The 25,505-nt window shown below is 40.4% G+C and overlaps 1 protein-coding gene across 1 annotated transcript in view; it reads right to left on the bottom strand.

Moving 5' to 3' along the window:
• Window positions 1-25,505, bottom strand: part of LOC125485755 — a 103,639-nt gene that overhangs the window by 71,731 nt on the left and 6,403 nt on the right. Inside the window, exons 3-4 of the mRNA XM_048610123.1 lie at window positions 18,854-18,995; window positions 16,053-16,185 (exon numbers count right to left, since the gene is read on the bottom strand). Coding sequence (XP_048466080.1) covers window positions 16,053-16,185; window positions 18,854-18,995 — 275 coding nt within the window. The remainder of the gene's footprint in view (window positions 1-16,052; window positions 16,186-18,853; window positions 18,996-25,505) is intronic.

Genomic DNA, 25,505 nt, shown 5'->3' with positions numbered 1-25,505 from the left:
GTTTGATTGGATACACAGGTATTTATTGGTGATGGTAAAGTCATTTAAAATAAATTTTAAAATGTAACAAGAGATTTGGTGGTGGAAAAGCCTTTTGGTTGTGTGATAGCACTTCTGGATAAACGGAAAAAGAAAAAAATAAATAAAGCAGACCTGTGGCAAAGGCTTTTGTGGTACAGTGGTAGTATCCCTCCCTCTGGACCAGGAGACTCAATTTCCAGTCTTATCACATTCCAGAGGTGTCTCATAACATCTCTGAACAGGTTGAATAGAAAATGAAATAAAGCGGACTCCATAAGGCTCATGTGGCCTGGTGGTAGTGTCCCTATCTTCGGCTGTGGAGGCCTCATTTCAAGTTCCACCTGCTGTAGCGGTGTATAATAACATCTCTGAGCAGACTGATTTAACAAAAAATACAGCAGACCCCAGAAGGGATACAGCGCTTTTTATTTCCCCCATCAACTCCATGTTGACTTAAGTCACTTATTGCTCTTCCTACACATCCTCATGTTCGATGGCTCATTTTGCCCATACGGGGTTGCATGGGTGATTTATAGATAAAACAAAAAAACAGTCATGGTAATTTGGTGGTGTGAAAGTCATTTGGCTGTGTGTGATAACACATGTGCATTTTAAAAAACGAAACAAAAGAAGATTCAAGAGCCCTTATGGTGCATTGGCAATGACCTTACCTCTGAGCCAGGTGACATGGGTTCAAGTCCCATCTACTCCAGAGTACATAATAACATCTTTGAACTGGTTAATTAGAAAATCTATTTTAACAAAGCATACCCAAGCAGGGGATACAGGGCTTTATTTCCCTGTCCAACTCTATTTTCATTTAGTCCCTTCCTGCTCTATCTACAACTCCCTACCCAACTTTTGATTGTTTGCATTGCCAATAATAGGTTTTGCATGTAAACTTCTAATTGGCTGCATAGGTGATTACTGGTGGTGGTTAATAGTTGAAAACAAAGAAAGTCACAGTGATTTGGTGGTGTTGTGTTGAACACTCCTGGAAATAGAAAAAAAAATTAAGAGACACTCAGGGCTCTTAAGGTATGTTGATAGTGTCCCTGTCTCTAGGCCAGAAGGCATGGGTTCAAGTCCCACTTGCACTAGAGGTAGGTGAATAACACGTCTGAACAGGTTGATATAAAAAAAACCAAACCAGGTGGGCTATCTTGGTGCAGTGTAGTGTTACTACCTCTGAGCTAAGCGTTCTGAGTTCAGGTGTGACTTGCTCCAGAAGTGTGGAATACCATTTTTAAATAGGTTGATTTAAAAAAAAAAAAAAGCAGGCCCAGGGATGGTTGTGCAGAACCACATGTCCCGGCTGGAACTAGCCTATGAATGTCACAAGTAGTGGCTCTATATTGGTGTTCAATAATAAATAATGTTCCTTTCCAGTCAAAATTGAGTTTCGGTCACTTTTCTGAGTTGGTGCCACTAGGAGGAAGATTCACCCTATTACTGTACTAGCAAATAGTATGCGTCAGGTATCCTGGTTTTCATGGCTAAGGGGTAAGGCTTCCTGCCAGCAGCGCAAACTTTCTCAGATACCAGGGGCAGCAATTGTGATAGCCAGAAAAGCACATACAACTGAATTAGGACTATACCATTTCTGATGGACAAGGGAAAGTAAAGTATTCAACCATGCACATCAGGTAAAACATTAACTAATTTAATATAGAACACAGAACATAGAACTGTACAGCACAGTACAGGCCCTTCGGCCCATGATGTTGTGCCGAACTTTTACCCTAAGCCTAAGGTCTATCTAACTTCCAGCCCTACATTACACTATCATCCATATGCCTATCTAATAGCCGCTTAAATGCCCCTAATGAGGCTGACTCCACTACCCTCTCCGGCAATGCATTCCACAGCCCTACCGCTCTCTGAGTAAAGAACCTACCACTGACGTCTCCCCTATATCTACCTCCACTCACTTTAAAACTATGCCCCCTCGTAATAGCTACCTCCACCCTAGGAAAAAGTCTCTGGCCATCCATTCTATCTATACCTCTGATCATTTTGTACACCTCTATCAAGTCAACACCATAGATAATTTAAGAGTAAAAGTTAAGGACACGTACTGGATAATGAATTGTTAATTCACAACTTTCCCTATTATTTAAAATATAAAGGGATAGTTTCACACAACTTTAAACACCAATACAAAGCCCTATAGGACATGAATGTAAGCTGGAAATGCCAAATCCCAATTATTTTCATAAGCAGTAAAAATGGATAATTAACAGCCACTCACCACTTTTGCCTCCTATTAAGCAAGTACATAAAAAATGCACATGGCATACAAGGTGAAGACATAGTCTGTAAACTCTCACAAAGTAGAATCACCAAGAACAAAATACACTAAACACACATGCACCATATGTTGCTCAGGGAGAATTCAGTGAACTGGAGTTTTACTGTTAATTGGGGACAAACAGATTATAGTGGCTGTGGGGCAATTATATGGCATTCTAGCAGCCATTGGAGATTATTCTTTATTTACCAAGAAACAGATGTTTCAGCTTTTCACGACTGCAATCCACGCATGCCCTTAGAGTGATCTGTAAACAAGACTGATCTGTAAACCAATAATTTGTATATGCTCATATGTAGCCCCCTTTCAGTTTGAGCATTTCAATGTATGATTTAAATAAGATGAGATTAGTTTTATTGTACAGTTTTTGCTGAAAGTTTTTTCACAAAAAGTGATAGACGTTTCCGTCTAAAACTCTGATACAAACATTTTAGGTAAATAAGAATAAAAGTTAAGTACAAAGATGAAAATGGGATCAGTCTCTATTATTGTTGCAGATCTGGCTTGCTTAAAGATTCCCTTTCTGAAGTGAAGGGGTTGAAACTTGAAGTCAGATTTAGTAGATGCTATGGCTTCTATACACAATGGTTATGGATTTTGTTGACAGATAATTTCTTGGAGCAAATGATGGCTAGCCCCTTTTTCTTGTTGGTTTTCAGAATGACACTTGAAGATCACTTGCATTCCTTTTCAGGAGAACAGGTAAGTCATAGGGCACTTCCTTCTGTAATTCTCAGTATTATAAAGAAAAGAACAGTGTCATGCAGTTCAGTTAGTTCAGCTGAAAGTGGTGGCTGGTGCTGTCATCACAGATTCTTCTGAGATTGCTGTGCAAAATGGCTATTTGCAACCATAAGGCAAACAGTTCAAAATTTAAAAATGGCTATTATCCCACACTATTAACCCGTACAGTTAAATCGTGCTTTCATATTAAATATTGTGTTATGGCAAGTATAGTACAATAGTGCCATCTTTTGAAGGAGAAAAGTTAACTGTCTCAGCCATTAACTCGAATGCCTCCCATACTTTCAGTTTTTTGGTGAGATAGAAACTGCTATTAACTTGTCCAGAGAACCTATTGTCAATGAGTTTCTGTTTACTCTTGGTTTTGTGCAAGGGAAATTATTTCTCACAAATTTTATTGAATTTTTTGAGGAAGTAACCAAAAATATTGATGGCTGCAGAGTGGGAGATGTTGTTTACTTGGATTTTTGTAAAGCCTTTGACAAGGTTCCGCATGGTAGACTAATTAGTAAAGTTAGATCACATGGGATTCAGGGTGAGCTTGCCAATTCGATACAAAATTGGCTTTAAGGTAGGAGAGAGTGAGAGTGGTGGTGGAACGTTGTTTTCAACTCAAGGCCTGTGACCAATGCTGCTCCACAGTACTGGGCCAGCTTCTGTTTGTCATTTATATAAATGATTTGGATGAAAATATAGGAGACATGGTTGGTAAGTTTGTGCATAACACCAAAACTGGTGGTAGAGTGGACAATGAGAAAGTTTATCTAAAATTACAAAGATTACATCAATTGAGTCATTGGGCTGAGGAGTGGCAGACGTAGCTGAATTTGGATAAATGCGAGGTATGGCATTTCAGTGATACAAAAGAAGGCAGGGAATATACAGTTAATGATAGGGCCCTGGGTTGTCTTGTAGAACAGAGAGACCTAAGGATTCAGGTACATAACTCTTTGAAATTTTCATCACAGGTAAACAGGGTGGTTAAAAAGATGTTTAGCATGCTCGACTTCATTGCTTAGACCTTTGAGTATAGGAGCTGGACATCATTGAGATTGTACAGAACACTACAGAAGTCTCAACTGGAGTACTGTGTGTAGTTCTGATCGCCATGCTATAGGAAGGATATTATTAAATTTGAGAGGGTTCAGAAAATTTTTACCAGGATGTTGCTGGGCATGGAGGGTTTGAGTTATGAAAGGTTGTATTGGCTAGGATTTTTCCGCTGGAGCATAGGAGTTTGAGGGGTAACCTTATAGAAGTTTATAAAATCATGAGGGGCACAAATAGGGTGAATGGCAAAGGTCTTTTCCCTAAGGTGGGGGAGTTCAAAACTAGGGAGGACACTTTTAAGGTTAGAGGCGAAAGATTTAAAAAGGACATGAGGGGCAACTTTTTTTTAAACAGAGAGTAGTTAGTGCTTGGAATGGACTGCCAGAGGAAGTGGTGGAAGTACAGTCACAATGTTTAAAAGACATTTGGATAAGTACATGGATAGGTAAGGTTTGGAGGGATATGGGCAAAACGCAGTCAGGTGGGACTGGTTTAGGTTGGGAACATGGTCAGCATGGAGTAGTTGGACTAAAGGTTCTGTTTCAATGCTGTATGACTCTGCCTCTTATAATGCTTCTTGGAATAAATACGGATCGGTTCAACATGGTTGAACCTACAAGGAAACATACGCTTTTGGGAGCTATTTTGTATGTTTCCTTGTGTCCACATTTAAACTAAATAGTGTTGGGGGTGGGGGAGGGGTGATGGTATTCAATTGCATGGAAAAGTTAATGGGGGGGGAGGGGGCAGTCCCAGCAGATGTTATTGAAGTTTCCAGAACAAGTAATAGGACAAAGAGTATGGATAGGCTGAGAAATATAACTTCAGGCACAGCGGATAAGGTGACAATTAAGAGAAGGCAAACAGTCAACACAAAACTGTTGTACTTAAATGCACATAGTATACAAAACAAGGTAAATGAGCTTGTAGCACAGATTGAAATTGGCAGGTACAATGCTGTAGGTATCAGAGACATGGCTTGCAAGGACATCAGGTCTGGGAACTAAATATCCATGGATTTACGTCCTATAGAAATAACAGGCAGGGGTGTAGTGGGGATGCCTTGTTAGTGAGAAATGAAATTAAATTGAAAGCAAGGAGTGATGGAAAGTCAGAACGCATAGAATGTCTGTGGATACAGCTGAGGAACTGCAAAGGAAAAAAGACCCTGTCAGGAGTTGTATCCACAGCTCCAAGCAGTAGTCAGGCTGTGAGAAGAAAATAAACCAGGAGATAGAAAAGGTATGTAAAAAAGGCACCATTACATTAATCATGGGGGTCTTCAATATGTAGGTGGACTGAGAAAATCAGGTTGCTAGCAGATCTCAAGAAAAGGAATTTGTGGAATGTTTACAATTTTTTTTTCAGGGGAGCTTGTGGTAGAGCCCACCTGAGAACTGGCAATTCTGTATTTGGTGATGTGTAATAAGGCAGAGCTGATTAGGGAGCAGAAGGTGAAGGAACCCATAGAGGCACTCACCATAATATCATAGAATTAACTCTGCAATTTGAGACGGAGAAGCTTTAATTAGATGTAATAGTATTACAAATGAGTACAAAAACATGAGTGAGTAGCTGGCCAGAGTTGACGGGAAGACAGTAGAGCAGCAACGGCAGGAGTTTCCGGGATGATTCAGGAGGCACAGTTGAAATTCATCCCAAGGAAGAAGAAACACACTAAGGGGATGATGAGGCAACATGGCTGACAAGGGAAATCAAGAGACAGCATAAAAGCAAAAGAAAAAGCATACAATGAGGTGAACATTAGTGGGAAGCCAGAGAATTGGGAAGCCTTTAAAAACCAGCGAAGGATAATTAATAAAGCATTAAAGCGGTAGAAGATGAAACATGAGGATAAATTAGCTAGTAATATAAGGTATGTAAAAGGTAAGAGAGAGGTAAGAGTGGATATTGGACCGCTGACATATAAGGCTAGAGAAGTAGTAATGGGGAACAAAGAAATGGTGGAGGCACTGGATAGGTACTTTGCATCAGTCTTCATGGGTAGAAGACACTAGCAGCATACCAGAATTTCAAGAGAGTCAGGGGGCACAGGTAAGTGTAGTGGCAATCACTAAGGAGGTGCTGGGGAAGTTGAAAGGTCTGAAGATGGATAAACCACCTGGACCAGATGGACTGCATCCAGAGTTCTGAAGGAGATAGTGGAGAAGATTGTAGAGGCATTGGTGGTGATCTTCAGGAATCACTGGAGTCAGGGATGGTCCCAGACATCTGCAAAATGGCTGATGTAACATCCCTGTTTAAGAAGGGAGGGATGGAGTCAGAAGACAGGAAACTATAGGCTGGCTAGCCTGAACTGTCATTCTGGTCTGACTGCATTTAGAATATTCTGAGGAGTTTTGGGCCCTGTATCTAAGGAGAAATGTGCTGGTTGGAGTTGGAGAGGGTCCACAGGAGGTTCACAAGCATGATTCCAGGGATGAAAGGTTTGTCATATGAGGAGTGGTTGAGGACTCTGGGTCTGAACTCGATGGAATTCTGGAGGAGAAGGAGGAATCTGATTGAAACTTACAGAATATTGAGAGACTAGGACTTGGGAGCACAGACGAAAAGTGAAGGGACGAGCCTTTAGAACTGAGATGAGGAGCAATTTCTTCAGCCAGGGGGTGGTTAAACTGTGGAACTCATTGCTGCAAAGTGCTGTGGAGGCCAAATCATTGAGTGTATTTAAGTCAAAGATAGGTAGGTTCTTGACTGGAAAGGGGATCAAGGGTTACTGAAGAAGGCAAGAGAATGGGGTCGAGAAACATATCAGCCACGATTGAACAGCCGAACAGACTCGATAGGCCCAAAGGCCAAATTCTGCTCCCATATCTTATGGTCTAATGGTCTTTCTTCACAAAATATATAGCAACATATTTGTTATTTTTTTACAGCCTGCTGATGACTCCAGGTGACTGATGGGTTTCTTATGCAAACCGGTCTCTCAGAAATGGGATTACCTTTCTCGCACTTCAGGATGCTCATAATTATCTTTTTACAGGTCTTGTGACACCTGAATCTCTAAGTCAGATGGTCCTGGATTCCAATCTCGGTCTAAGGTTCTACCAGCCTATCTGGAAGATAATGGAGGCTGCAGGGTGGCTGAGCAAACTGACCATAATGCCATGAATACAGGAAGACATTCAAGATTTTTTTTAATTCATTTATGGGATATGGGTGTTGCTGGTTCAACCAACATTTGTTGCCCATCCCTAGCTGCCTGTAACGTGGTGGTGAACTGCCTACTTGAACCGCTGCCATCTATTTGGTCTAAGGAGACTCATAATGCCATGTGCTGGATTGGCGGGGGTGGGCTAATTCTTGGAATTTGAATCATTGAGTGTATTTAAGACAGAGATAGATAGATTCTTGACTGGTAAGGGGATCAAGGGTTACAGGGAGAAGGCAGGAAAATGGGGTTGACAAACATATCAGCCATGATCGAACAGTAGAGCAGAATTAGTGGGCCAAATTCAGCTCCAATATCTTATGATCCTATGTCTTTTCTTCCCAAAATATGTAACTACATATTTGTCTTTTTTATAACCTGCTGGTAGCTGGCTATGGGCTTCTTGTGCAAACCAGTCTCTCAGGAGACACTGAGGAATGGCAATACCTTTCTAAGTAAGGATGGTGTGTGACTTGGCAGGGAACTTGTAGATGGTGGTGTTCTCATGCATCTGCTGGGGTAACAACAAGAAATCTAGTTTTAGTAGGCAACAGTAAACTATAGTGAAGGGGTGTTCTCTGCAGAAAACAGAAAGACTCCAGTAAGACTACACAGCCTATCCAGTGCCAGCGTTTGGGACACCTGCTCAAGACTGGAAAGGACCCTGCAGTGCTAGGGAGAGGAAGCAGTGGTCGTAGTCCATGCAGGTATCAACAACACAGGGAGAACAAGGAGAGAGGTTCTGCTTAAAAGAGTATGAAGCGTTCAGCACTAAACTGAAAAGCAGAATCTCAAAGAATTTTATCTGTTGATAAATATCTGAGCCATATGCAAATTGACATAAGGTATATAAAACTATAGTGATGAATACATGGCTAAACACTGGTGTGAGAGGCAATTTCTGTTTCACAGACTACTGGCACCAGTGTTGGGGAAGGGGGAGCTGTTTTGTTGGGCCAGTCTAACCCTGAACCTTACTGAGGTCGCTGTTCTTGTAAGCCACATAACTAGGGAAGCATAGAGAGTTTTCAATGTAATAGTGTAACCAAGGGGTCAAATGTGGAAAGATGTGGTATTTCAACAAGTACAGGTAAGTAATTGAGGAAGACAGTTATATGGGAAATGAGGGTCATTGGATGACAGAAAGGGACAGATAGAAAAGACTTCAAAATAGACTAATAATCATGTTACGAAGATAACAAAAAGACACAACTAAAGGGTCTGTCATCTCATCAAGAACAAGCTTCCCACTGCTGTGGAAATTGTCTACAGGATGAATGGAAAACTTTTCAATCTCAACTAATTGAAATCCAAGAAGAAAACAACACTGACGTCGCTCATGGAACTTCAGTATGTGCCTGACAATGTCATCTACACGCTGTTAGAAGAGAATCTTCAAAACTCGCTTAATATCTTGGTGGCAACATACCAAACAATTAGTCTCAGCTTCAGTGTTAAGTAGACTCAAGTCCTCTACCAACCTGTCCCAGGGCAAGTTCCAGTGTATCATTCCATTACGATCAATGGAGAAATCCTCCTAAATATGGAACATTTCCCCTACCTGGGGGCCACCTCCAATCTAAGGCTGACACCGATTCAGAGATCCAGTACTGCATCCAATCGACGAACATTGCCTTTGGACACATAAGGATGAGAGACTTTAACAACTGTGACATCCATACTGATAGCAAGATCCTTGTGCATAAGCCAGTCGTCCTTCCAATTCTTTCTGTGGGATCATTGACCGGGGCATATAGATTTAATGTAATGGACAGAAAATATAGAGGAGGCGTGAAGAAAATCTTTTTCACCAAGAGGATGGTGGGAATCTGGAACCCACTGCCTGTAAGGATAGTAGAGGCAGAAACTCTCACAACACTCGAGGAGTATTTAGATGTGCACTTTCAATGCTATGACATACAAGGATATGAGCTTAGTGCTGCAAAATGGGATTAGAATGGTTAGATTGTTTTTAACCAGCATGGATGTGATAGGCCAAAGGATATTTTTCCATGCCACAGATCTCTATGGCTCTATGACTCTGATTCTTCTTTACAGCTCCAAAACTTGGACAATATATACATACTGCATTGAAGCCCTGGAGAAGTACTATCAACTCTGTCTGTGACATATTCTCACCATCAACTGAGAGGACAGGCATACTAACATTAGCATCTTTGAAGGAGCCAATACCACCAGCATCAAGGCTACAATAATCCAAAACCAACTCTGCTGAGCTGACCACATGCTTAAGCAGCCTGGTTCCAACTACCAAAGCAAATGTTCTTTGCCCAGCTCAAGGAAAGCACTCAAATGAGAGATGGACCAAGGAAGTGGTTCAAACATTCCCTGAAGGCTCACCTCAAGAAATGCAACATAAATGTCAACACCAGGGAGATCTTTGCACAGAAGACACTTTCACATTGCGATTACCCTCCATTGTGTTATGTAGCACCACCATCATGCAAAATGGGACAGACTTCAACAGGTGAGCTGAGAATGACAGCCCTTGACATCAAGGCTGCATTCATCAGAGCATGGCATCAAGAGAACAAAACTCTCTGCTGGCTGGAGTCATAACTAGCCCATTGAAGGATGGTTATGTTTGTTGGAGATCAGTTATCTCAGCTCCAGGGCATCACTGTAGGAATTCCACAGAGTATTGTCCTGGGCCCAACCATGTTCAGCTGCTTCATCAATGACCTTCTCTCCATCACAAGGTCAGAAATGGAAATGGCCACTGATGGTCGCATAATGTTCAGCACCATTTGCGACACCTTCATCACTTAAGATGTTCAAATGCAACAATATTCAGGCTTGGGCTGACAAGTGGCAAGTTATATTCACACCACACAAATGCCAAACAATGATCATCTAACCAGAGACAATCTAACCATCTAACATTCAATAGTATTACTATCTTTGAATCCCCTGCTATCAATAGCCTTGGGATTACTACTGACCAGAAGCTCAACTGGACTCAACATGTGGCTACAGGAGCAGGTCAGAGGATAGGAATACTGCGACAAGTAGTCCACCTCCTGATTTTGCAAAGCCTGTCCACCAATTACGGCACAACTCAGGAGTGTGATGGAATACTCCCCAGTTGCTTGGATAGGTGCAGCTCCAACAACACTCAAGGAACTTGACCCTATCCAGGACAAAGCAGCCCACTTGATTGGAACCACATCCAGAAGCATCCATGCCCTCCACCACTGACACTTAGTAGCAGCAGCATGTAATGTCTACAAGACACACTGCAGAAATTCCCTAAAGACCCTGAGACAGCACCTTCCAAATGCACAACCACTTCCATCCAGAAGGACAAGGGCACCGGATACTTGGATAAAACACCACCTGCAAATTCCCCTTTTTGACTTGGAAATACATTACCATTCCTTCCCTGTCACTGGGTCAAAATCCTGGAATTCCCTCCCTAAGGACTTTGTGGATCAACTTATAGCACGTGGACTGCAGCAGTTCAAGAAGGCAGCTCACCACCACCTTCTCAAGGCAACTGGGGATGGGCAAATAATACTGGTTAGCCAGCGACACCCGTGTCCCACAGTGAATCAAAAGTATCAAACAAATCAAAGATGGGGCATCCATGAGGTGCTATGATCCATTAGCAGTAGAATTGTATTCCAACACAAGCTATAACCTCAAGGCCTAGCATATCCCCCACTCAACCATTACCATCAAGATAGGGGATCAACCCTGGTTCAATGAAGAGGACATGCCAGGAGCAGCACCCAAGCTCTCCTTAAACAACTGGCCTAACATCCCCAGTATCAGCCTACTGAACATTCTCTGCACTCCCTCCATGGCAGTTATCCTCTCTTAGGTAGAGAAATCAAAACTGCACAAGGTCCTCTATAACTGCAATAAGAAACAGATGTCAACAATATTTTGGCCTTGTGTTTACGCTGTATTTTGTTTCAGGGTCAATATAAACTAGCAATAAAAAGCAGAGACAATGCACACATATTCACTCTCTTTACCCTAACCTATATTCAGAATTGCTATTGTGTACTCAAATGGACCTGTTTGTTGAGTTGTGTTGCCTCTGAGTTTTAACCCTTCACTACCCACTTCTATAATCCATGTACCAAAATTTTACAAATGCGATCTCTAGGAGATTGGCGAGTCATAATCTGAGGTTTGCCTTCTGTCAGGTGTCTGGATTGTAACCTGACCTCCCTCTCATTTAACTTGACATCAACCTGATAGGGCTGGATGAGCTTTGAAGCTTGTTTTTGTTCCTTTGAACTCCAAATGGGTAATTCTATTTTAACTCACTGGCATGCCTCTGGTGATCGCCACCGATGCTGTGAGGTATGTTCTCTTTTCATTTGCCTTCATGGATTTTCCCCTAAACTGCTCCACTTGCCCTGGAGCACTACTGCCATCAAGTGGAGGTTCAAATCCTGCTATATACCTGCACAGTTCTTTCAGTAAATGAAGCTTCACTTTTACTTTCTCCTGGCCTTCCTGAAAACTCTTCAGGTCCTCTTTGAAACTTATCATGAAAGTACCTGTTAACTGATCTCTGGCTCTGTCCTGCCATTATGTCCCTTTATTTTCCCCACTTGCAAGGTCTGTGATCATTCTCTAAGCGAGGCTACCACTTAATTTTCTCACTAGCTGTTGGAAACAGTGAATGGTCAACCATTCCGTTTTGACAGAATTTCTGGCAGTTATTTTGATATTGTCAACAATCGTATCTGAGTAGATACTGACCAACTTCAATATTGAGTAAATGTTTGAAAAAAGGACATTCAGTCCCTTAAGCCTGCCTGCCATTCTATAGGTTATGACTAATCCATCCCAGGCCTCAACTCCTCTTTTCTGCCAGCTCCTCACAGCCTTCAACTCCTCAATAGTTCAAAAAAAAACTATCTACCTCCTCTTTAAATACTTTCAGAGATCTAGCCTCCACAACTCACTGGCGTCGAGAATCCCAGACATTCATTAAACAAAAAAGCAAAAGTACTGCAGATGCTGGAAATCAGAAACAAAAACAGGAAATGCTAGAAAAACTCAGCAGGTCTGGCAACATTATGAGCTTTCTAAAGAAGAGTCAGTGGACACAAAATGTTAACGCTGATTTCTCTCCCCAGATATTGTCAGACCTGCTGAGTTTTTCCAGCAATTTCTGTTTTTGTTTGAGACATTCACTACCCTCTTGGAGAAGAAATCCCTTTGTATCTCAGTTTTAAATGAGTGTCCGTTATTCTCAAAGCACGTCCCCGAACTCAAGATTCTCAATCAATGGAAACGTCTCCTCCATGTCTATCCAGTCAAGCCCCCTCAGAATCTTGTACGTATCACTAAGACCACCCTTTATTCTTTTAAGCTCTTATGAATAAAACCTAATCTGTTTGGCCATTTTCAATAAGCTGGCCCCTTTACCCCAGGTATCATCCTACTCATACCCTTCTAAACTTTTGAATTGCCTCCAATGCCAATGTATAATTTCTTAAATATGGGGACCAAAACTGTACACAGTACTCTAGGTGTGGTCTCATGAACATACGTACAATCGTAACAAAATATCACTGTTTTTAAACTCTAACCCTCTAAAACCAAAGGCCAAAATTTGATTTGCCTTCTTAATTATGTGCTACAACTGCCTACTGACATTTTGTTGTTGTGTTTCGTGTACAAGAACACCAGTAGCTTAAGCAAGTAGTTTAAGCCTTTCAAATTCCAGGTGTGTCTGGTCAGGCTGCTTCTCGCAGGTTTTTGCCAGTAGACCTATGGCACTAACTGGTATGCAGTTAAAGAAATAGCTTTGCTGCCTCAGTCAGTTGCAATTTTCTAAGGCAAAAGGGAATAAATTTCATGAACTTTCCCTGTAAGTCTGCTTTGCAGTGGCAATATTCATTGTTAGACTGGCCACTTTACCTGCTATGCTAACTAGATAAAGACAACCATCTCCTTTTCATCAAACTTAAGGACTCAAGAATTCAAGTTTACCTGTTTAAATGCTAAGACTAAGTCAGGTTATGTGTCCCTCACCAAAGTTGTTTTCATTGGGATTCTTCCTTCTTAGCTCGGCTGTCTCAATTTAAACTCCCTTTCTCTTTCTTTTTCATGGAATTTCTCCCTTCTTTCCTTTCCTGCCCCTTTTCCCTTTCTTGGATTTTTTTTTCCTCTTTTTTGGTAGAAATTCCATTTCTAATCTTACTTGTTCAAATAGTAATTTATTAGTCTTGGTATCAGCAATTTCCACCAATAAATCTTTTGCTTAGCAACACCTTCCATTTTTTCCAAGGACAACATCTTTAACTTTTCAAAAATTATTTTGTCCTGATCTACAAAAATATTGGCATAAATGCTGACATTTAGCACCATAACATTATAAACCTAAGAAACCCTGCTTGCATTTTTTTTTCTTTTTAATATCAGCTTTGTAGGAACAGTTTATTACTCCACTCTTTTTCAGTCCTTTGGGACATTACTAGTCAAGCCCACAAATTTGTTATGACCAGATGAGGAGTGAATTGTCACCCATCTTTTTACCTGCCTTGGTGAACTGCAGCAAAGATTTTTAATTTGTTTCGACATGCAGCAATGCCACACTTCAACTAAAATATAATTTGCCAGATCAAAATGGAGGAGGTAATTAAACAGTTTTCTCAATTGAAAGAAAGTGGAATTTTATTTCTTATCAATCCCATGAAAAATAATAAAGTACAATATCAAACACACAGGGTTAAAAGCAAAAAAAAGTTTTGTAAGATACAGAATATATTATTTACGGTTGAACCTGAGACCATGTATGTATAACTTGATGCAATGTATCCTCAACCATAGGGAACTTTGTAGAATCTTTTGAGTTCTTGGTGAATGGAAGTTCTTTGAATTATTTTATCACTAATGCTGGCTTTTGATGTGATGAGAAGGAAACACTGACAGAAGTCTTCCAGTACTTGCTGTTACCAGTTCATTTTCTTTTGCTGTCTTTGCCGTTCTGCATAGTTCATTTATGATTTACTGAGTCTGGCTCAATTCTCTTTCCACGCTGAAGATTGCAGGAAACTCTTTCATGTCGAACATGTGGAACATCTCATGCATGTATAAAATAAAACAGGAGAAACGAGTTTCTTGATACCTAATTTAGTTGACTGGTCTTAATGTCTTTTGTTAAAATGGTAGTTTCAGACCAGATGATTTTGCTTATCCCACATTGGTTTCCTGAACATAAGATCGCAAGACATAGTAGCAGAAGTAGATTATTCATCCCATCAAGTCTGTTCTACCATGTAATGAGATCATGGCTGATCTGATAATCCTCAATTACACTGTCCTGCCTTTTCTCAATAACATTTGATTCTCTTACTGATTAAAAATTCATCTCAGCCTTGAATATACTTAATGCCAAGCCTTTACAGCTCTCTCAGATAAAGAATTTCACAAATTCATTACCCGCAGAGAAGAAATTTTTCATCTGCTTAAATGAGCAACTCTTTATTCTGAGGTTATACCCTCTGGTCCTAGACTCTCTCATGAGGCGAAACAACCTTTCTGTAATTACCCTGTCAAGACCTCAAGAATCTTGTATGTTTCATTAAGGTTGCTCCTCATTCTTCTAAACTCCAATGAGTACAGGCAAACCTACTCAACCTCTCCTCATAAGACAGTCAGTCCATACCCATCATCTACCTAACAAACCTCCTCTGGACTGCCTCCAATGCTAGTATATCTTTCCTCACATAAGGGGACAAAAACTGTTTACAGTATCCATCGATCTAATTAGTGCCTTGTACAGTTTTTTTATTGTTATACCTCATTCCATTTGTCTTCCCTAGTATCTGCTAGCTTATATACAAACATTTTGAGATTTAGGTACGAGGATTCACAAATCTCTCTGTGCTGTAGCATTCCATAGCCTTTCTTTATTTAAATAATAATCAGATTTTATTCCTGCCAAAGTGCATAACCACAGACTTTCCCACATTATATTCCATCTGCCATGTTTTGGTCTACTCACTTAACCTGTCCGTAACCCTCTGTAGACTCTTTGTGTCATCCTCATAACTTGCCCTCCCACCTATTTTTAATGTCATCTGCAAACATGGTTATAATGCATTCACCACCCTCATCCAAAATTTTTATATTGCAGGTAATTGCGGCCCCAGCATTGATCCCTATGCCACAATCTATGGTCAGGTGATTACTGTAGCCATTTTAGGCCTATGTCAGTTCCTTTTCGAAAACCATTAAGGTGTTGTGTTAAAACCAGATAATGCAAGCTGAAAATTGATCATCCATACTTTACCACTACCATGACTAAAGGTGTTAAAGAAAGTTTCTTAGAATGCTGTATTCAGGTCGTCAAGTTGGCATGCCCTTTAATTCACTAACTTTTCAATTATACTTGTTTGAGGTTGTACAGGAAGCTATTAAATAGTTTTTCTGGGAGATTTAAAGACAAATTGAAAAAGAGTTTACACTTTGGAAATTTCCATGTGTCTAAATAGCACAGTTGTGCAAATAGCAGGATTTAACCAACCCAAGGGCTGCACTGTTAAAATACAGTGAAATATGCACTTAGCAAAATAACAGCATATTTCTCCATCTTCTTCATACATTGTCTGCGAAGAAATGGCATTTGTACTGAAGACAACAAGGAGATTCCAGACCATTACTTTTTATTTACTTTCGCACTGGATGCTCTATTACACATTTAAATGCTATCATACAACATGTTCAACTTTTCTAGGTTCTTTTTCAAAACAAATAAAATACCTGCATTTACTTTCTTCTAGGAATATTCGAGAGGGTGTAGAGCAGGGAGACATTGGTAGCTCAATGTTATGTTGTCTAATTGGCATTTTTGTATCCTTCTTCATATTTACTTGATTGACTTTGTTTGGCCCATCTATGATAAAGAAACAGGTCACATTAGATATTGATCATCTCATCGTTGTTGTGAACACAAAGAATTCAACTGATCAGTAAGGAAATTCACCGTTAAAAAGTATTTATGGAGTTATAGCGAATCGGAATTTGTAGATTAGATGCTATTAATGATAAGTAGCAAAGAGTTGGTACTTAAGGCTTCATTGTGCTAGTATGCACTGCTGGATGCAGCCAGGCACTGCCATGTACATCTGGCATCTTCAATTTTCTGAAGAAGGGTCTAGGCCCGAAACGTCAGCCTTCCTGCTCCTCTGATGCTGCTTGGCTTGCTGTGTTCATCCAGCTCTACACCTTTTTATCTCACTGCCATGTACCCTTGGTACTCCACTTATCACATCCCTCTTTTCCATAATTAGAGCCAATTGCACTTCCAATTCCAGTTCAATATTCCCTTCCCAGCAGCAGCCATTCTATTCCCTATTCTACAGTCTGTTCAACCCTTTAACTGTATTTCTCCCTCCTCCAATTTCAGTTTGTGAAGTCCTTCTTTATCATGTTTGTACTACTGCACTGGGGAACAAAAGATTTCCAGGACCAAAGAAATGATAATTTTGAATCTTGAAACAATTTTTTAAAAATATTGACATCAGCAAGTTAGAATATGGAGATTTTAGTTAGAGAAAGTTATTTTTAATATTCTCAGTGACTGTCAATAAAAGGAAGCGTCAGATTCAAACCCCTTCTGTGATCTTACTTGCCCCATTCTGTTTTGGACTTCATACAAGAGCGGCCCTGTTTAAATATTTGTTTCATTATCTCTTATGTTCACACTTTACCAAACAAAAGGCAGAATTAGCCTTGAGCATACTTATTAATGCTTCCCCACAAGGGAAAGTAGGATGAAAAGTTTTACATAACCAAAATGTTTCTCAAGAAACTTAATACAATCACTGAGCAGATCATATATGATAAAATAAATATTATATGCCAATGCATATAATTGATAAGATTCTTTTGAAGCACATTAAATTCTTTTGAGGTGCCTCTCATAGAAATAAGTAAAACAGATAGTATTAATACATTGCAAATCCATGAATCCACAATTAACTAGCAGAATCCCTCTAAATATCTATGTCCAAATAGTACCTATACTGCAAAAAGAGATGTTAAAAACTCCATCTCGTGCCATCCCACCCTTCTCGTGCCATCCCTCTCCTGCCATACCCATCCCATTCCTTTCAGCCCTCTCATACTCGTCTTTCTCCCAATGCTATCCCTGTCCTTTATAAAAAGGAGACGGTGTCAGTACTTTGGCTGACTATACTGCGGGGAGTTTGAATTCTGCTGTTTATTTCCTCATACTTAGCAAACATTTGTCTGAAACAACACCTCAACAATTTGTTATGCATCTTGCCCTAGTAAAATACTTTTCATTTCCATTACTCATGTCTCTCCCATTCAAAAACGGCATCAAAAACTAAAGGGGTGGTACTCATGTTTCTCAAAGTTTAATTTACTGTGATAAACAATTGGATTTTTAAAACAAAAATGCAGTTCAGTAATTCTTTTGAAACTTCTGACTTGTTTGTTACTGTAATTTTTTTTTGCAACATTAAGGTACTGGGGGTATTCATTCATGACAGTTGGCATGCTGCCTGCTGCGAACAGTCAAAGACACATTTTGATCGATATAAAATGCCCAGCTATTGACAGTTAAAGCTTACTTGCCTGGCATTACACTGAAACCAAAACTCATATAATAGACTACGTATTTGTGTGGTAGGCAACGTCTTTTTAGCTTGATGGCAAAATCCTGTTATTTGAGAATATCACTTATGTTCAAAGTAGCAGCCTGAGATGGGCAGCCTCTTTCACGTGCAAATTTTTCAGAGATCTCTCCCTTCCAGACTAATGAGGTGGATTAAGTACATTTTCGGACCAAACATGGTGCCACATGGCCTTTTGTGCAATATAGAGTGTGGAGTGATGATTTGATCAAGGTGGATGTTATCACACAGGATAGATTTGATACACTTATCTTGGCATCAGACTTGCATGGTGTGCAGGTGGCTAAGGTTTTAGTCATGAGGTTACCGATAAAGTTGACCATGCCAATTGGTCTTGACCCTGCTTGCAAACCCCACAGTGTAATGCCCAGCACTAGATGTGATTTTGTTATGGGACAACATTTCCTAAATAATCCAAACATTACACCAGAAAACAATTTAAGATTATCAGTCAGGCTCGCATAGCATTTCATTTAAATGTTCTGGAAGCCACATATATTCACACACAGTACCCTGTTTGTCTTGGGAAAAGGAGTTTGTACACGTTTCACCTTTTACATTGAGAAAAGGATTATGAAGACTTCTAATCCCTGCTGCATTCTCCATGTCAGTAAAGATTGAAAGTTAACAGATCCAGCTAAATCTCGATGCCAACCAATCAGCTTCTTTTCTCATGCTGTAGAAATGAATGTTCCTTTCGAAAGTTTAGTTTTTAAGGCCCAGTCCTGATAAGCATAGATGAAAAGTTCAACTTTGTTTAATAAAAGTTTAATTGATCAGTGACAAATTGCTGTAAATTGCAAATACACAGCAAAAAAACTTAAAGAAATTAACTGTGTCAATCTTTTTCATTGCACATATATCTTTCAATTGTAGGAAATAAAAATCAACATTTCTCACCAATCTGTTCCTTCTTTGCAGCTATTCGGTTAACGATGTGCAGAGTGAGGAGATCCCAGCTAACAGATGAATTCTGTTGAGGTGACAATGGTGTGTCTAACAGTTTAAATTTGGTTTTAAGTTTCCTCTTCTCAAAAAACTCCTTTAAAAGATATTAAATACTCATCAATACAAACATTAACAATAAAGCATGTTTTATTGAATAAACAATAACATGATGTTCTGAAAAGTTGTCTGATGAAATTACATGAACAGTTTCTTATCCTGGAATTTAGAAAGTTAAGTGCTGACTTGATCAAAATTTTAAACATAAAACAGGGAAATGATAGCGTAGATAAAAGATAGCATGGGAGCCCAGGATGAGGGTGCATATCCTAAAAAAACCTTTCAAAGGTGAAATTAAGAACACTTGGATAGAGAAGTAGATGTTTGGAGTACTCTTGAATTCATTCTAGGTCAATTATTAATTTTAAATATGAGCTTTATATACTTTTGACTTATTAAAATCGCAGGTATATGAGCAGAAGGAAGTATATACAAATAAGTCTACAAGGTTCCACATGGTAGACTGGTTAACAAGGTTAGATCACATGAAATACAGGGAGAACTAGCCATTTGGATACAGAACTGGCTTGAAGGTAGGAGACAAACAGTGGTGGTGGAGGGTTGCTTTTCAGACTGGAGGCCTGTGACCAGTGGTGTGCCACAAGGATCGGTGCTGAGTCTACTGCTTTTTGTCATTTATATAAATGATATGGATGTGAATATAAGATGTATGGTTAGTAGATTTGCAGATGACAGCAAAATTGATTGTGTAGTGGACAATGAAGAAGGTTACCTCAGAGAACAACTAGACCTTGATCAGACGGACTGAGAAGTGGCACATGGAGTTTAATTTAGATAAATGTGAGGTGTTGCATTTTGGAAAAGAAAATCAGGGCAGAACTAATACACTTAAGGGTAAGGTCCTTGAGAGTTGCTGAACAAAGAGATCTTGTAATGCAGGTTCATAGGTCCTTGGAAGTGGAGTCACAGGTAAATAGGATAGTGTAGAAGGCATTTGGTATGCTTGCCTTTATTGGTCAGTGCATTGAGTACGGGAGTTAGGAGGTCATGTTGCGGTTGTACAGGATATTGGTTAGGCCACCTTTAGAATACAGTGTTCAATTCTGGTCTCTATGCTACATGAAAGATGTTGTGAAACTTAAAAGGGTTCAGAAAAGATATACAAGGATGTTGCCAGAGTTGGAGGGTTTGAGCTTTAGGGAGAAGCTGAATAGGCTAGGGCTATTTTCCCTGGAGCATCAGAGGCTGAAGTTTATACAAGTTTATAAAATCATGAAGGGCATAGATAGTGTGAATAGCCAAGGTCTTTTCCCCAAGGTAGAGGAGCCCAAAGCTAAGGGCATAGGTTTAAGGTGAGAGGGGCAACTTTTTCACTTAGAGGGTGGTGCGTGTATGTAATGAACTACAATTACAACATTTAAAAGGCATCTGGATGGGTACATGAATAGGAAGTGTTGGAAGGAATATGGGCCAAATGCTGGCAAATGGGACTAGATTGATTCAGGATACCTGGTCAGCATGGACAAGTTGGACCAAAGCATCTCCTTCTCATGTTGTACATCTCTATGACTCCAAGTCACACCTCAGCCACAATTCTTTTGACTGGCAGAACACATTTAAAGGGCTTTCTTAAAAGTTCCTTTAAAAAAATTTTTCTTGGTTTAATTATCCATCCCTAAAACCCCAGATCAAGCTGGTGGTGAACCATGTAATACAGGTACATCCACATTGCTGAAAAGAAATCAAATTCCAATTATTGACCCCACAACAATAATTAAAAAAAAATAAATTTAAAAATCGCAATATAATTCCAAGTCAGGATGGTGCTGGCTTGGAAAAAGTATTAGCAAATTATGGTATTTCCATGAAGCAAAAAAAAACCAAAGAACTTCCATAATTCTATCCTTGTCATGACAGGTTGTAGAGATTCCATGTTTGAAATGTACCGTCAAAGAAGCCTTGGTGAGTCGCAGGTGAGAGCATATGCTTAAGGTTGTGCTCAGGTGCTGATCAAGTGGGCTATTTTATCCTGGATGATGGTGAGCTTCTTAAATTTTGTTGAAACTGCCCTCAGTCAGGCACTTGGAGGGTATTCTATCATAACTATCTCGTACCTTGGAGATGAGCAGATTTTAGGGTAACATGGGTGAGTTGTGCACCTCAAATTTCCTAGTCGATGACCTGCTCTGTGTTTTCATACAGCTGAACTGGTGAATTTCTGGTCATTGGCATCCCCAGTATATTAATATTAGTAGTTCAACACAGTAATGTTGTTGAACATCAAGGGCAAATTATTAATTCTCTCTTGTTACACCTTATGACTTTAATGTTAGCTGGTTTAACTAATTTCTTGATTGTGTTCCTACCTATACAATAGCACAGTAATAGCATTTAAACTTCCAGACTTATATGTAAGCTTTGTACAGTGAATAACAACGCTGCACATGTCACGCACAACATTATAGATATTGCTACATGCAAATAAATGATCTATATGTATTGAAAATGAAACCACTAGAAAATCATTTGTTCAAATTGTGTGTGTAAATTACCACAAGTTACGTTCAATTCAGCTACTTAAGAAATAATTACTCAAATTTTATTGCATGTTACAACAAAAGTAAGACCTCTCAAGTGAGCAAGTTAAGCCTCACAACTCAACTTAGCTACTACCCGATTAACAGTAGAATTTAGCTACGATTCCAGCATTTGCCTCTGGATGACAAGGGTTAGATCCTTATATAGTGTGGTTCTCTAGGGTTCCGCTAATGAAGAATCCTGAAGTTTAATTCTTATAGGATTTTCCATCTTGTGAATTTTCAGGTGTGACATTATTGATGATCCTTTAGATCGGTTCATCCACAACATTGATTACACTTCTGGAATCATCAAGTTTGTAGTTTGCCTTCTTATCAGGAGTAGCTTCTCTGCTCCTTGTAACATTCAGTGTTAACTCTCCAAGGAAGCAGAATATTTTGCTTCGGCTCCTTCTTCTTGAAGATGGGAAGCATGTTCATTCTAACTCCTTTATAACAGTTTCTCCTTGTCCTTTTCATTTCAGGAAACAGTTTATTCCAGAAAGAGTTATTGCTGATTCTTTCAATCCGTGAACAGTTATTAAAGTTTTGAAGCTTAAAGTATCACAAAACCGTTTCTTGCAATAAGGAATATAGTTAATAACATAAATCCAGATAATACAGTATGACTATTATGGATGTAGTTGCAATGTGCAATGCTACTGGACTTTGTATAGCCTCATACGACCAACTCCTCTCACAAACCTAATGTCCCTTGGCGACACTAAGTCACAGGATCCAAACAGTCTCTGATCCCTGCTTAAGACTGCAATCATCAATGCCTGTTAAAACTCAGGTCAGCCACTCAACCAGGAAACACCAAGACTGGTTTGATGAGCATGATCATGAGATCCAGGAACTATTAATCTTGAATGTAAAACAACAATTGCACTCAGAAGAGAAAAGGCAGGCCTACAGGCGACTGAAAGCAGAGGTACAAAAGCAAACCCGTAACATAAAGAACAGGTGTTGGGCGGAGAAAGTACTAGAGGCCCAACGAATGGCCGCTTTTCTTCTGTGCTGTCAAGACCACATACGATCAAATACCAAATTCCCACACCACTTCAGGCCAAGGACAGAGTGACTCTTATCAAAAGATAAAGAAGCCATTAAAAAACACTGTTTCGTGGGGGAGGGGGGGGGGGAGTACGTCACAGACCTTGTCAATCAGGGCTCTATCGTTGGTCCGAACGTTCTTGAATGCATCCCACATGCCATGAGCTCAGCAACAGCCCACCTTTGCACAAAATACACAAGGCTGTCCATCATCTTAAAAATAACAAGGCTGCTTGAGCAGTTGGTATCCCTGCTAAGGCTTTGAAGTGTGGAGGCAAAGAGCTCCTGCTGCAGCTACACACCCTTGTCTGCCTTATCTAGAAGGAGGAGGACATCCCAGGACAATTCTGAGATTCCATAGTCATGAGTATTTCTAAAAAGGGAACAAGTCTGACTGTGGTAACTACAGGAGAATGTGCCTGCTGTTGACCATTGAAAAAGTCAACACCAAGGTACTCCTCAACCACCTCCTCCCTGTGGCTAAGGAACTCCTCCCAGAGTCGCAGTGTAGTTTTTGGCCACAGAAGGGCACAAGAGACATGATTTTCAATGCGTGACAGTTTCAGGAGAAATGCAGAGAAAAGAACCTACCCCTGTACACGGCCTTCTTTGACCTTACAAAGGCCTTTGACACCAATCAGGAAGCATTATGGAGCATCCTTTTCTGCTTTGGTACACCATGAAGTTTGTCACCATCCTTCACCTACTCCATGATGATATGGAAATCATGGTAATGACAAATGGCTCCACCACCGATCCATTCCCCATTCATACCAGAGTCAAGCAGGGTTGCGTCATCGCCCCAACATTTTTCTCAATCTACCTCGCTGTAATGCTTCACCTCACCGCTGAGTGGAGCTAATTTACAGAACGTGTGGAAAATTATTCAATCTCTGCCAGCTTCAAGCTAAAACCATAGTCACCCCTTCCAGGATCATCGAGCTGTAGTACGCAGATGATGCTTGCGTATGCTCGATCTCTGAAGACATACTCCAGAAAATCATCAGCACCTTTACGGAGGCATATGAGAGCATGCCTCCCTATGCAAGACAAAGGTTCTTCATCAACCTGGTCTGCCATTGTGGAGCAAACCCCCGATCATCAAGGTCGACAGGGAGGCCTTAGAGAACATTGACCACTTCCAATATCTCAGAAATGTCCTGTCAGCCAAAGCAGCTACTGATGAAGAGATCCAGCATTTCCTTCAGTGTGCTACTGCAGCCTTTAGCCACCTGACGAAAAAAATGTGTTTGACCCAACATCAGATGTGACACCAAATTCATGGTATGGAGAGTTGAGGTGGTTCCTGCCATCCTGTATGGCTCTGATACGTCGACTGTCTACAGCAGACACCTCAAGGCAATGGAGCAGTACCAACACTACCTACGCAAGATCCTGCGAATCTGCTGAGAAGAAAGACATACCAACATCAGTGTGCTCAACCAGGCCAACATCCTCACTATTGAGGCACTGACCACCCTTGACTGGCCACAATGCGCTGGGCACGTCGTCTGTATGACAAACACGCGACTCTCCAAGCAGGTGCTCTAGTCCCAGCTTAGAAACGGCAGGTGAGCCCCAGGTGGACAGAGACAGGGATTCATGATACTCTCAAGGCCTCACTGGCGAAGTGCGACATTCCCACGGACACCTGGGAATCATTGGCCCAAGACCATCCAAAGTAGAGGAGGTGCATCCAGGAAGACATTGAGCATCTTGAGACTTGCCATTGGGAAAAAATGGAAGCCAGGTGAAACAGCAAAAGGAGCACCCCGCCGCACCACTCACCCTTTCCCGTGACCACCATCTGGCCCAAGTGATAACAGAGCATGTGATAGCCATATCAGTCTGTACAGCCACCTACAGACTCACCCTGAAGGTGGAAGAGAGTCATCCTTATCTGCAAGGGACTGCCGATGATGACAACCAGACTTTGCCTCACAGTTATTGGACGAATCACAACTGTAAATTAAATTTGACCAATTTGTCATATGACGATACAAAAATTTGTTTACTCATTAATTAGCAAGTATCAACATAAATGCAGAGACAAAAAGGGCATATTTATGAACACCTGTTGCTGGTTTGGTTTCTTTAGTAATTTAAGCTATGCTTGAATATCGCCTCCTCCTTCTGTAATATAGTCATTTCAGGACCACACATGATTTTAGAAGACAATGTATTTCTATTTCAATATTTTTTTCTTGCAGAACAGAAACATGGACCATACACTACTGGTTCTGTTACAATAAAAAGGGGGAGGCAATGGCCTAGCTGTACTATCACTGGACTGTCAATCCAGAGACTCAGATATTGTTCAGGGGACCAAAGTTTGAATCCTACCACAGCAGGTGGTGGAATTTGAATTCAATAAATATCTGGAATTAAGAGTTTAATGATGAACATGAAAACAATTAGGGATGGGTGATAAATGTTGCCTGGCCAGCGATGCCCTCGTCCTATGAATGAATAAAACAAAATTACCATTTTTTGGTACCCCTGCCTGCTTGTCTCTTCTTCAATGTGCCATGTGTCAACTTCCTTTGTACTACTGTTGCCTCTGAATCAGAAAGATGAGAGTTAAAACCTCTTTACAGGCTTTTCATTTTCTTTGAATTGATTAATTGGGTATGGTTATCACTGGTAAGACCAGTATTTGTTGCTTTATCCTAATTACCTTTCATAAAGGTGATGGGTCAGCTGCCTTCTTGAAAAGCATTCCATAGGATAAAGCTTCTTTCTCAGTGTCATTAGGGAGGGGAAAAAACCCATTCTGAATTCGGGTCACTGGACCCAAAATGTTAACTCTGATTTCCAACAGATGTTGACAACCTGCTGAGATTTTCCAGCAATTTCTGTTTGTGTTAGGGAAGGGGTTCCAGGATGTTGAATGAATGTGATACATTTCCAAATCAGTATGGTGAGGAATGTGAGGGGCTCATGGAGATGGTTGT

Source organism: Rhincodon typus, chromosome 22 (assembly GCF_021869965.1).
Source record: "Rhincodon typus isolate 14 chromosome 22, sRhiTyp1.1, whole genome shotgun sequence".
NCBI lineage: Eukaryota > Metazoa > Chordata > Chondrichthyes > Orectolobiformes > Rhincodontidae > Rhincodon > Rhincodon typus.
Note: the sequence above shows the minus strand (reverse complement) of the source record. Positions and strands in the feature narration are given on the sequence as shown.